Source organism: Pleurodeles waltl, chromosome 11 (genome assembly GCF_031143425.1).
Source record: "Pleurodeles waltl isolate 20211129_DDA chromosome 11, aPleWal1.hap1.20221129, whole genome shotgun sequence".
NCBI lineage: Eukaryota > Metazoa > Chordata > Amphibia > Caudata > Salamandridae > Pleurodeles > Pleurodeles waltl.
Window position 1 is genome coordinate 8,593,042 of NC_090450.1, and position 12,713 is coordinate 8,605,754.

At 52.6% G+C, this 12,713-nt stretch overlaps 2 protein-coding genes across 3 annotated transcripts in view; both read right to left on the bottom strand.

Moving 5' to 3' along the window:
* IL1RAP (interleukin 1 receptor accessory protein) overlaps positions 1-12,713 on the bottom strand; it is a 329,530-nt gene that overhangs the window by 114,900 nt on the left and 201,917 nt on the right. The gene's annotated exons all lie outside the window — the stretch shown is intronic.
* Positions 10,212-11,316, bottom strand: CENPP (centromere protein P). Its single transcript, XM_069212785.1, has one exon. It carries the CDS (start codon positions 11,226-11,228, stop codon positions 10,431-10,433), a length of 798 nt encoding a protein of 265 aa, XP_069068886.1. The 5' UTR covers positions 11,229-11,316; the 3' UTR covers positions 10,212-10,430.

The window sequence follows — 12,713 nt, forward strand, 5'->3', positions numbered from 1 at the left end:
GGTGCGATCATCTGTGTGAGCCTCGGTGCGATCATCTGTGTGAGCCTCGGTGCGATCATCTGTGTGAGCCTCGGTGCGATCATCTGTGTGAGCCTCGGTGCGATCATCTGTGTGAGCCTCGGTGCGATCATCTGTGTGAGCCTCGGTGTATCCCTCGGTGTGAGCCTCGGTGTATCCCTCGGTGTGAGCCTCGGTGTATCCCTCGGTGTGAGCCTCGGTGTATCCCTCGGTGTGAGCCTCGGTGTATCCCTCGGTGTGAGCCTCGGTGTATCCCTCGGTGTGAGCCTCGGTGTATCCCTCGGTGTGAGCCTCGGTGTATCCCTCGGTGTGAGCCTCGGTGTATCCCTCGGTGTGAGCCTCGGTGTATCCCTCGGTGTGAGCCTCGGTGTATCCCTCGGTGTGAGCCTCGGTGTATCCCTCGGTGTGAGCCTCGGTGTATCCCTCGGTGTGAGCCTCGGTGTATCCCTCGGTGTGAGCCTCGGTGTGAGCCTCGGTGTATCCCTCGGTGTGAGCCTCGGTGTATCCCTCGGTGTGAGCCTCGGTGTGAGCCTCGGTGTGAGCCTCGGTGTGAGCCTCTATGTATTCCTCGGTGTGATCCTCTATGTATTCCAAGGAGTGACCCTTGGTGTATATCTTGGTGCGACCCTCTGTGTGATGCTCAGTGCGACCCTCAGTGTATTCTGCTGCGGGATCCTCATTGTGTTCCTCAGTGTTCCTCAATGTGATCCTCTGTGTAATCCTCTGTATTTCATGGAGTGACCCTTGGTGTGACCCTCTGTGTGATCCTCAGTGAGACCCTCTGTGTGATCCTCAGTGAGACCCTCAGTGTATTCTGCTGTGGGATCCTCTTTGTGTTCCTCGATGTGATCCTCAGAGGCAGATCTGATCAGAATTATATTAACTCTCCCCGGGTAGAATGTGCCCGGCACAGAGGCCGCTGCCATTAACACAGAGGTGGTCGTGGGCACCGCTGACATGTGTGAACATCTTTCAACACATACTGAGCAGGCTGCTCCATTTCAGTGCATGTGCATATATGTAGAGGCACTGTCATGACAGGTCAGTACTCACATGAGTTCATGTCTCTGCCACGGTGAGGTCTCCGAAACCCTGGGCTACGACTACACCGCTTCCCATTGCCACACACAGGAGTGGCCAGTGTGTGCGAGACCCTTGTCTGACAATATCAACGGAACATGTCTCAATGTGCGGGGGAGACTTTCCTGTCAGTCACAGTGTCACAATGGCATGCCTCAGCGTGCGGGAGACCCTTATCTGCCGGTCACAGTGTCACAATGGCATGCCTCAGTGTGCGGGAGACCCTTATCTGCTGGTCACAGTGTCACAATGGCATGCCTCAGTGTGCGGGAGACCCTTATCTGCCGGTCACAGCGTCATACTGGCATGCCTCAGCGTGCGGGAGACCCTTATCTGCCAGTCACAGCGTCATACTGGCATACCTCAGCGTGCGGGAGACCCTTATCTGCTGGTCACAGTGTCACAATGGCATGCCTCAGTGTGCGGGAGACCCTTATCTGCTGGTCACAGTGTCACAATGGCATGCCTCAGTGTGCGGGAGACCCTTATCTGCTGGTCACAGTGTCACAATGGCATGCCTGAGCGTGCGGGAAACCCTTATCTGCCGGTCACAGCGTCATACTGGCATGCCTCAGTGTGCGGGAGACCCTTATCTGCTGGTCACAGTGTCACAATGGCATGCCTCAGTGTGTGGGAGACCCTTATCTGCTGGTCACAGTGTCACAATGGCATGCCTCAGTGTGCGGGAGACCCTTATCTGCTGGTCACAGTGTCACAATGGCATGCCTCAGCGTGTGGGAGACCCTTATCTGCCGGTCACAGTGTCACAATGGCATGCCTCAGTGTGCGGGAGACCCTTATCTGCTTGTCACAGTGTCACAATGGCATGCCTCCGTGTGCTTGAGCAGAGGGAACCCTTGACGGATGTGACTGTAGATACTTTGTTGGGGGCACACATAGCTAATCTAGAGTGGAGTGAGGGTGAAGGGAAGTTAACTTAAGCAAGACTTAAGAGGGTCAGAGGACGGGGCGCTGCACACCAGACACCCCATTTTTCGCAGGTACCCAGCATGTCCGGCGTGGCACACTCTGGAGAGCCCAGGGTGGCTTGCATACCCCGAGGGAAAGGGACGGCATGGCGCAGCCAGCCCCGCTGCATCGTGGGATCCTTCACTGAGCACCCTGTGAAGGTTTGAAGTGGCCTCGCAGGAGGGACCAAACACGGGACAGCGCAACTTCTACCAGTGGCAGGAGTGGCCATAGGCAGTTAGTGCCTGGGGTGGGCTTGAGTGGGTCTAGTACGGCCCCTCAAGTTGGGTCAATGATGAACCCCTTGGTAGAATATTAGGCGCCACAAGGTGTGGCCGGTATAGCCTCAAAATGTTTTGGTAAGGGATCTTGTGGGGAGTCGAGCGGTGCCCCAAGATGTGGCCGTCAAGAAGAGGTTGGCTCAGGAGAGCTTGCTTAAGAAGACGAGTCTTGAGGAGGGAGAGATTGTAATGTAGAAGTTCCAAGCAGTGTGGGTCACAGCAACTTCGGGTGCAAGGTGTGGAAGGGAGGAAGGCTAATGGTTCTCGCACCAATATTTTGCAGGAGCAATCAGACGCGGATTGGTGGCAAGGCGAGGACGACATGACATGCTACACTGGTGAGGTGGCAAGCTTTGGAGCGGGCACCAACCTGAACACCAGGTAAGCATACACAAGCAGGGCAAATGGGCCCCAGATTGGTTTCTCAGAGAGTGGACACAGGTTGTGGAGGAGGCATGGATGACTTGTGTCTCATAAGAGGCAGGTACACTAAAGATACTGGGGTGGGGACGGAAGATAAGGCCACAACACAGGACGGTGCACATACACAAAAATGCGAGTGAGTGCAAACACAAATGTGAGACAGGATGGGACTTCAAGGAGTCAAAGGCTCCGGGCAGGAGCATGGAGGTTATTGAGAAAGACTAATTGGCTGACAAGTCAGTAACTGAAGGTAATGAGAGTAAGGGACCGAAAATAAAAAAGCTTCCCTACATGGGGGTGGCTAAGCCCTTCGGGGCTCATCTTATTTTAGTCACAAAAGAAAAGATATGGAAGGGGGAGTATGTCGAGATACTAAAGTTATTAGGAAATTAAGAGCCAAAGAGGGCTCCGAGAAGGGGAATATGAGCTGGCTTAGTGCCACGGGTGCCAGTGACTATTGAAAATTGGAGCTCAGTCTTTCTTGTATACACCAGAGCTGTGAAAAATATGCGGAAAGAAGTGTGGCCTTATTCAAATACATGGATGTGACTTGGAAGGCACAGATCTCCTTCTGAAGTAATGCTGGGGCTCAGTATGATGATGAATTCAGAGCACGAATGGCAGCGGATCCAGAGGCGAGATGAGGGGAAATAGACACATATTTGTGGCGGCCGACTACGGGCCCAGCAAAGTTCGGTAAGACTGTGTTCGCAGCCAGTGAGTTGCTGATGGTAGATCAGCCCTTTCAGGCCCATCCCACCCGGGGAAGGGTGGGTTCCACAGGCAAAGGTCAAGGGGGAGCCTCGGGGTCATCCTGGGACTTCAATAAAGGCCGCTGCACACAGCAAAATGTGTAAGTTTAAACACGAGTGCTCCAAGTGTGAAATAAATCACTTATGCAATGCTATGACAACACGTGTGGGGACCGCAGGGTGGTCAGACAGGAAATACCACTGGCCAAGTTCTGCAGCAGTCGGGTGGGCAGGGATGGCCTCATGCCACACAAAGCAGCTACAGCAGTTAGGGGAGGGCTTGTATGCAGGTTAAGCAAGAGCAGTTGTACTGGTTACAGTTTTACCCCAAGAAGGTAGATGCCATAATCGCAGAGGACTTATATTAGGTTATGAAGGACCCAGGGGAAGGAGGTGAACAGAGAATCTTAAATTAGCCAAAGCACATCAACATGTGGTGAGGGAACAACTTCACAAAGAAGTACTGAAGGGAAGGATGGCAGGTCCATTTGGTGACTGTCCAATGGACGATTTGATTGTATCCCTGATTGGGCTGGGCCCGCAGAAGGAGCCGGGACAATACAGACTCCTACAGCATTTTTCATGGTCCATGGGTATGTCAGTCAATTATTTTCTCGGAGAGGAGGTTTCCTCAGTGTTGTATTCCTCTGTTGATGTGGCTATAGAATTGGTGCAACAGCTGGGGCATGGGGGCACACACGGCAAAGTGTGACATTAAGTCGGCTTTTAGGTTGCTGTACGTTCATCCGGATGACTTCCAGCTCCTTGGCGTCCAATTTGAAGGGTAATGGTACGTGTATGAGGATTTGCCTATGGGCTGTGCTCTATTTTGTGTGCTGCTTTTTCAGTGCTTCAGCTCTTTCCTTCAATAGTCATTCACTTGGTGCGCAGGCCACAAAAGGGTGACTCACTACTTGTATGATTTTATCTTTGTCCAGAACTCCGGTTTCCGCGAACTGCCAGAAGTTACTGGTAAGTTTCCAGGAGATCACTGAGAACGTGGGGGTGCCTTTGGCGCTCAAAAAAACAGTTGGTCCAAGTGACCATTTCATTTCTGGGGATCAACCTTGATTCAGTCAAAATGGAGGACTGCCTGCCAGTGGAAAAGAAAGTCGGCATGCAGTTGTTGTTGGATGCCATGCTGGCAAAGCCCAAGGTCACAGCTAGGGAAGTGGAGGTGCTTTTGAGCCATCTTAACTTCACTCGCAGAGTAGAGAGCTCGACGTCCTTTTTGTAGACGTTTGGGCTTAGAACTGTATGGACTCTCTAAGTTCCACCATTATCTAAGACTATCTACAGGTGTAAAAGATTTGCGCATGTGGCGAGTATTTTTTACATTCGGACGCTTTGTCTTGTTCACAGTGCAAGAAGTTCCATGCACTCATCACGGAGGCGGAAGGGCATTGGACACAAATGCCACCACATTTTTGGAAGATAGGTGAGAAAGGGTGCAGCAGCTGCTGGCAGGGTCACCGGCAGGTCCACAAGGAGGACTTGTGCGCAAGCCTGGGCGGACTGCCTCCATTCAGGGGAACAGAAGAGGGCATCAGAATGGGGAAGGGTGGAAGATGTGGTGCAGTTTACAATGGGACTTATCAACCAGGGTCTTTCCAGGGTGAGAATTGCGGGAAAATTAGCAGGTATTTCCTTTACGGGCAAAACGATATGGGGATATGCATCCTCTGCAGGAGAAATGGGTACCAGGATATTGCGCCTGGGAACAAGGAAGGTTGTTGAGGTTATTGAGGAAGCCACTAACATTGGGAGTCTTGTGGAGTGTAATAGTTTCTTTACATGGAGTTTGCTTATCTCCATTTGAGTCAGTTCTGTTCTCTATGCTAATGGCCTGGATGTTATTTGGAACATATAGTCTCTCAGCTCATGGGGTCCAAACAAACTCAAGAGTTGCTCTGGGAGGATGTAACACTGCGGCCTCAGGGGACAGATATTTATGTGCCTGGATGTTATTTGGAACATATAGTCTCTCAGCTCATGGGGTCCAAACAAACTCAAGAGTTGCTCTGGGAGGATGTAACACTGCGGCCTCAGGGGACAGATATTTATGTGCACAGTTCTAAGACAGACCAGGGGTCGCAAGGAGCAAATGTACTATTCCCGGCACAGGACAAGGAAGAGGTTTGCCCTTTGGAGTGGGGTACACAGTTTAGGCAGATTACCTCATGCCCAACCCCCACCCCCTCCAGCAAGTAGATTGGTTTTTATACATGCAGGTGGTTGGAGAGTAACTTCTTTCCAGTTGTTAATCATATTACTGAAAGCTCTGGCAATCATGGGTGTGCCAGCAAAGGATTACAGAACACACTTGTTTAGGATCGGGGTGGCTCCTGAGGCAGGGATGAAGGGGTGGTCAGAGGAGGGCATCAAAAAGCTGGGTAGGTGGTCTTCAGAATGCTTTCAGTGGAAATGTCAGGGCAAACGGTTGGGAGACAGTGGAGGTTCAGTTTTCTTATACGTTGCTAATATCCTCTTCTCGTGCAGGTTTGGTGCTGGGCCCACTGTCTGCCAGGTGTCATGAGAGCATTATTGGACATTCACTTGTGAAATGGGCAGCTAAGGAGCCTGGAGTGACCAATGATGATGTCAACTTGGGGTTGGACAGAGCATCTTGTATTTTGGCAGGATAAAGGGGGTATGAAATGGAACGAATTGTTGTTGACATTAAATAGGTTGAAACGGGGAACAGTGTGCCCAAACATATTATTGATACATCTCGGAGAGAAAGACTTAGTGTAGAAGGGCTTGTCCTTATCACGTGACATGAAACAGGACTCGAAGGCGGTGAAGAAACACTGGTCTGGTTGTTTCCAGGTGTGGACAGAATTTGTGCTTAGAAGAACCTGGCGAGGTGCCTGTAAGCCAGAGGCCATAGATGGGGCCAGACAAAAGAACAACAGCGATGAATCGTTTTTGTGGGGATTTTGGGATCAGCTGTATGGAACAGACAGACTTGCATTTTGAGGCCGTTGATTTTTTTTTCCCCAGTCATGGGGTACACTTGTCTGAGTTCAGTATGAGACTATGGCCCTCATTACGATTCCGGCGGGCGGCGGAGGCCGCCCGCCAGAATTCCGCCCTCCATAGTACCGCTCCGCGGTCAGAAGACCGCGGAGGGTATTATGAGTTTTTCCCTGGGCTGGCGGGCGGTCTCCAAAAGACCGCCCGCCAGCCCAGGGAAAAACTCCCTTCCCACGAGGATGCCGGCTCGTAATAGAGCCGGCGGAGTGGGAAGGTGCGACGGGTGCTGTTGCACCCGTCGCGTATTTCACTGTCTGCAAGGCAGACAGTGAAATACATTTTGGGGCCCTCTTACGGGGGCCCCGCGACTCCCCCTCCCGCCATCCGGTTCCCGGCGGGAGAACCGCCAGGAACTGGATGGCGGGAGGGGGAGTCGGAATCCCCAAGCCGGCGCAGCAAGCTGCGCCGGCTTGGAGGATTCCTTGGGGGCAGCGGGAAACCGGCGGGAGACCACCGGTTTCCCTTCTCTGACCGCGGCTAAGCCGCCGCGGTCAGAATGCCCTGCGGGGCACCGCCGGCCTGTCGGCGGTGCCTCCGCGTCCAGCGGCCCTGGCGGTTACAAACCGCCAGGGTCGTAATGAGGGCCTATATCTGCTGGAGATTAGGAACTTTGTGGTGCCTGTTTTACAAGGATAGGTCTGAACTACAGCAGCGGGCAGTGGAGAGGGGGCAGAAAAATGCAGAACTGCATTTTAATGGCAGCAGGTGGCCCTAAGGTTTGCAGGACTTTACAGGTTATTGAATTGACGTGGGTGAGCCAGGCTGTAAGGGAGAGTCTGAACAAGTTCACAACAGAAAGAGAGCAGAACTTAAGGTTACATCACAGGAAGGATGTGCTTAGTAATGTTCACTGTTAAGCGGGAGGAGAGGGAGTCCAAGTGTTTTAATTGTCAGTAGGTCATGATGTACAGATCTGTTGCAATGTTGAAGGGGGGGGGGTGGGACTTTAGGCGTGGGGGGACAGACGTTAGGTCTTTAAATGTATAGTGAGGTTTGTAGTTTTGTAAAGCAGTATGACCAGGATTTTCTTGTGATGCGCACGTTTCAATAAAGCAGCCTTTTTCACACACAGTAAGAGGGTCAGTTGTCTGCGCCCATTTCACCCAATCGGCTCATCTTGTACTCTGCCAGTTCCCTTTTCCGCCCCATCAGAGTGTGGTGCGTGGCGCCCTCAATGTCCCACATCCACACCTTGGGGTCCTTGTACTGTCGCTCTCCACATCATTAGACTGCTAAAACAATTCAGCACAAGCTGACCACCCCTATTCGGCAATCCATGTACACAACAGAACAAGTGTGTTTGTGGGTTCGCGGTGCTGCTCACTACAGCTTTCAAGCAACCTCCACAGGTGTGCAAATATTTTTAGCTTTCTTGCCACCAATAACGGAACGTGCACACTCGAATATGCACCTAGGAGGTTTCACACGCAAGAAGCTCTGAAACCAAACCCCATCCCACACCTCTGGGTCCACCAACTACCTACAAAATAGGTTTTTTAAATTAAAACAGACTTGACAGGTTGCCAGCTAGTCCGTGTTTCCGACCCCCCGCTTGTGTTATTGAGAGGGGGTGCCGGCTTGTGGCTTTCAGTTCTGCCACCAGGTGTGTGGGCCTGTAACAGTAGGGATGGGTACATACATACATACATACATACATACATACAAGAACACTCCAATGGGCAATTACTGCAACATTCTACAGTTGTTTAATAAAAGTGGTTTGCTGTGCCTCAAATCGGCCGGGCCACAGCACGCTCTGCTCCCAACACGTACATTTGGGTTTTGTGTGTTTTGTGAGACGAGGCCGGCATCAGCCGCCAGGTCATGTGTGCAGGGCCTTCTTTTTTGTTGCAGTTTGATAAAGAGCAAACTTGGCCCAAGGTGGGTTGGGGGGGGGGGGGGGACCTGAGCGCTCTACATGACAATCTGAAGTTTTACATCAAAGCATGGGTGGTTAAGTGAGTTGCCCATAATCACAGGATGATGAGCTGGCGCCGATAATGGGCCCCGGTTGTCCCGTTCCACTGTGGGCAGCATCGCCTCATTCCAGTTAGAGTGTACCACCGCAGCAGCCCGGCAAGGTAAGACACTGGCTACGGCCCGTGAGAGCCCCACTCGGACATGCTCCATCTGAAACACTCACTTTCAGCAGCTTTTACCCGGGAGCCATCCTTCAGTGCCTGAGAAGGTCCGGTACTCAGGGAGCGAAAACTGGAAAGTGTTGGTACTCCGTACCAGTGAGTACTGGCCCATGTAAAGCACTGGTTCAGATCAAAACCTTTCAATGGAGCATGAAGCCTTCTTTGCGTTCATCTGACTTGATGTGGCCTGTTTAGTGGTGAGATTGTGAAAAGACCCCAAAGTGGCTGTGGCGCAGGTCATGGCTTCTACCAGCGGACCACTGCCCCCTCACCATCAGTGCACTGCCAATCACCATGGGCCCACCGCCCTCTCACCAGTGGCCCATTGCCCCATCACCCGCGGTCCACCGCACCCCATCACCCGCGGTCCACCGCCCAGCTCCATGAGCCCTCCACCCCCTCACCAGCGGCCCATGAGCCCACCGCCCCTCACCAGCAGCGGCCCATCACCATCAGTGCATTGTCCATCACCATGGGCACACCGCCTTCTCCCCAGCAGTCCACTGCGCCCCACCGCCCATCTCCATGAGCCCACCACCCCCTCACCAGCGGCCCACCGCGCCCTATCACCAACAGCCTTCACCAGTGGCCCACCGCGCCCTCACCAGTGGCCCACCGCCCCCTCACCAGTGGCCCACCGCCCCCTCACCATGGGCCCACCGCCCCCTCACCATGGGCCCACCGCCCCCTCACCATGGGCCCACTGCCAGATGAGATCTGAAACCCAACAGAGGCCACGGATTGGCTAAGGCCTGGTGTGGAAGTGAAACGGAACCTGTGCTGGCTTTGGAGGTGTGTATGAGCGCTGCAAGCCGTGTTTGTGTTGCTGAAACTTCTGTGTTCCAGGGCCAGTGGTGTGCGCTGAGGGGGCCCCCCTTGCTGGACGGGTGATCTCAGTACTTTACCATTTAAATTCTTCTGCAGCTTTGAAGTCAGCAGCATCCAGAGAGTGAGTTACATTAGGGGGCTTCAATGTGAGCTGAGCATCAGATGATTCCAGGAAAGAACCCGAGTGAAGACTGAAGTATTTGAATGAAAGGACACTACACCACTGAAAAACGGGCAGTACTTTACTGATAAATGAAGATGGAAAACTAAATGCAAGGACTACATGTACCACAATGCACTGGTGTTTCAGAGGACAGGCTTGCTGAAGGCAAACACCTGCGAAAAGTTATGTGCAGCTTTATCTAAGCGCTACCACAATCTGTTGCATTAGGGGGGTCCCTGCTATTACTATAATTATTTAGAGTTTCAGAGTCGGCCTAACTCAGCCCTTGACGGTTACCTTGTCTAATGTAACCTCTGCTGGGTAAATTACTTCTCCGATTGTAGCCGACTTCCCCCCAAGCGTTAACCCACAGTAATCATAAGAACTGGTAATCAATACATTTCCCGCCCTGGCACACCAAACAAAACCTTTTCTAACCAGAACCTTTGATCTAAAAGTTTTTTCGAACTAGACATCGGCAACTTGAAGCCTCGTACTGCTCATAACATGAACCCCCAAGAAAATGCATGTTTTTATTTTAACAAAACAAGGAGCTCTTGTAAAATCAGCTGGCGGTTCTAAAACTCCACCTATAACCTTCAGCTAATAAGTGAATTTGATGGTTTTGCCATCACTTTTTTTTTTTTTTAAACATGCCAGACCGGTGCGTCATTCCACATCTTTAGATATAAACTGTTAACAAGAGTTTAGAAAGTTTCTTAAGAATATTCCAAGATCTTCATTCCAACAGAGCGAATGTTTTTACGAGTTTTTCCAGGGCTGTGTGAACCCCGTAAACTTTCAACAACCCTCTGAAGGCAGCGGGGGCGCGCTCCATCACTCTCCTCTTGTCAAGGGCCAGGGCCCGCTTCGGGATTTTGGTCAAAAGGTCCAATAGGGGGGTTGCCGCCCCTTCTTCACTGACGTGGATCTTCCAAACTATGATGAGTTCACCTCCGCTCGAGTCCGGGTTGGCGATCACCATGTGCTGGGCTGAGGATCCCTCCGGCAGCCGGATGAGCTCCGGGTACCGCTGCTTGAAGAGAGCGAAGGTTTGTCTGCGATGCGCGCAGCACTCCGCGAAGGCGGACACCCCGCGGAAGAAGAGAAGAAGGCTCCTCCGCTCCTCCATCCTGGACACAAATGTCCTCAGCTCGGGCGGAGGCTCCGCTTCAAGGGCGATGCTCAGATCCGTGACAACGCGCCCCCCTCGCGTATCATGCAGGAGATGAAACTCCAGCCTAAAGGGCAGCGCTCCGCAGGTCCCCGCCAGCCTGTACACGGACAGGGACTGCGGGTCCTCGCATCCCGCGGAGCTTCGCGAACACTCGCGGAGCTCGGTGCCGCCCAGCTCCTCGAAGTACGCCAGCTCGGCGCGCAGCCGCTCGTGCTCCGCATTCAGCTCGGCGGCACTGAGCGGGGCCAGCGGAGGGGGTTCATCCGCGGGGGGCCCCGGCCCCCTGCTGCGGGACCTTTCTTCCAGCTGGCGGATCTCATCCTCCAAGGAGCGGATCTCATCCTCGTACTGGCTCAGCATCCTGAAGCAAGGACGCAATTATGGGCGCCCAGCCGTCCGTGGGCGGTAGCACCGCTTGAAATAAACGGAGGGAAACCCCAACAGTCACGGACATAGACAAGGGACGACGGAGGAAAACACAGAAGAAGGACAACGCAACAACACAAACTTTAGCGATAGACATAAAAGACAGACGACAGCAGTTGAGGGTGTTCCCTTGTTTAGGTCTGGGCTGCGCTGGCTCCAACAGAAACATAAGTTTAAGGCACTGCCCGAAGGAGCGCCGCGGCTCTGTGCCCACATGTCTCATCCGAGTGCAGGGTTTCATAGCTGGCAACGTTCCCAGGTCCCTGCGTGATGTGCTGCCCTAGGCCAGGCTTCGTCCTTTGAATTCTGGGACTTGTAGTCCTGTTTTATATTGCAATAAATAAAACGACAGGTCCCGGAATTCGGAGGAAAACCCAGGAATGGAGCAGCGCACCACGCTTGGACCGGGCACACTTGCAGGGCAGGGATCCGACTGGGCAGTAACTGAGCGGCTACAGAAAAAGAGCGTTTGTTGCAGACTCCACGGTCTCTCGGAAAGTTTGTTCAAGGTTGAGACGACCTCAGCATCAACACGGAATGACGCGGTGCATGCAGTGCATACATGCAACATATCGAAACAGGAAAGACAGGGTTAGTGAAAAAGATAGGGGAATCTATTGTCCTTATTGACTAAAATTGAATTTTCCGGCAGTAGACAGATAAGTCATATTTGGCTTTAAAAAAAAAAAAATCAGGAGTTTCCCGGTTGAATCGGGTCTGCTTGCATGTATGGCATTATGTAGATTTTTATGTCTACAAAAAAAAAACAGGTGTCAATACAGACGTAAGAGCTACTTTCCTGTGTCCACGGGTTGCAGACCATCCCCACATTCCACCCAATTCGTTGTCCTTTATTATTTCAGCCCAGTTCATTGTCTGTTTGAAACTTTTTACTGGTGCATGTGTCACAGTGTTCGTGCCTCATCGGTGCAGACGGCCAGTCCCAGGGCTGAACCCTTTCCGGGAGTTATCAGGTGTGGGGCAGGTTGTAACAGTATGAGACTCATCACTGCCTCTCGAGGCCCGTGTGCCTCAGGTGTGCCTCAGGTGTGCCTCTGCACCGTGTTACCCCCACAGGAGACGTGCTGCTCGGGTTCACTGGTACCCGTTTGCAGTGAGCTGAGCTGTCGGGCGAGAGGCTCAGCCTCGGATGATTGGGGAGATGGGGACCCACGGGATGAAGGTCCTAGCTGACGTCACACTGCCAGCGATAACCTGGCACCAAACGCAGAGTTATCATTCCTACGTGGACGCGCCCCGCCCACCTTGATTTAAACCCTCGGACTGAATGCACAGGTGCGATGTAGGGCAGTGGCCGGGGGGTTCACTACATCCCTTCCAAAAGCTGAATGTATCAGAAGAAACTAAGTGAAAAGGTAGAAGAAGAGACAATCTCCATGGAGAAGGTGCAGATACTTT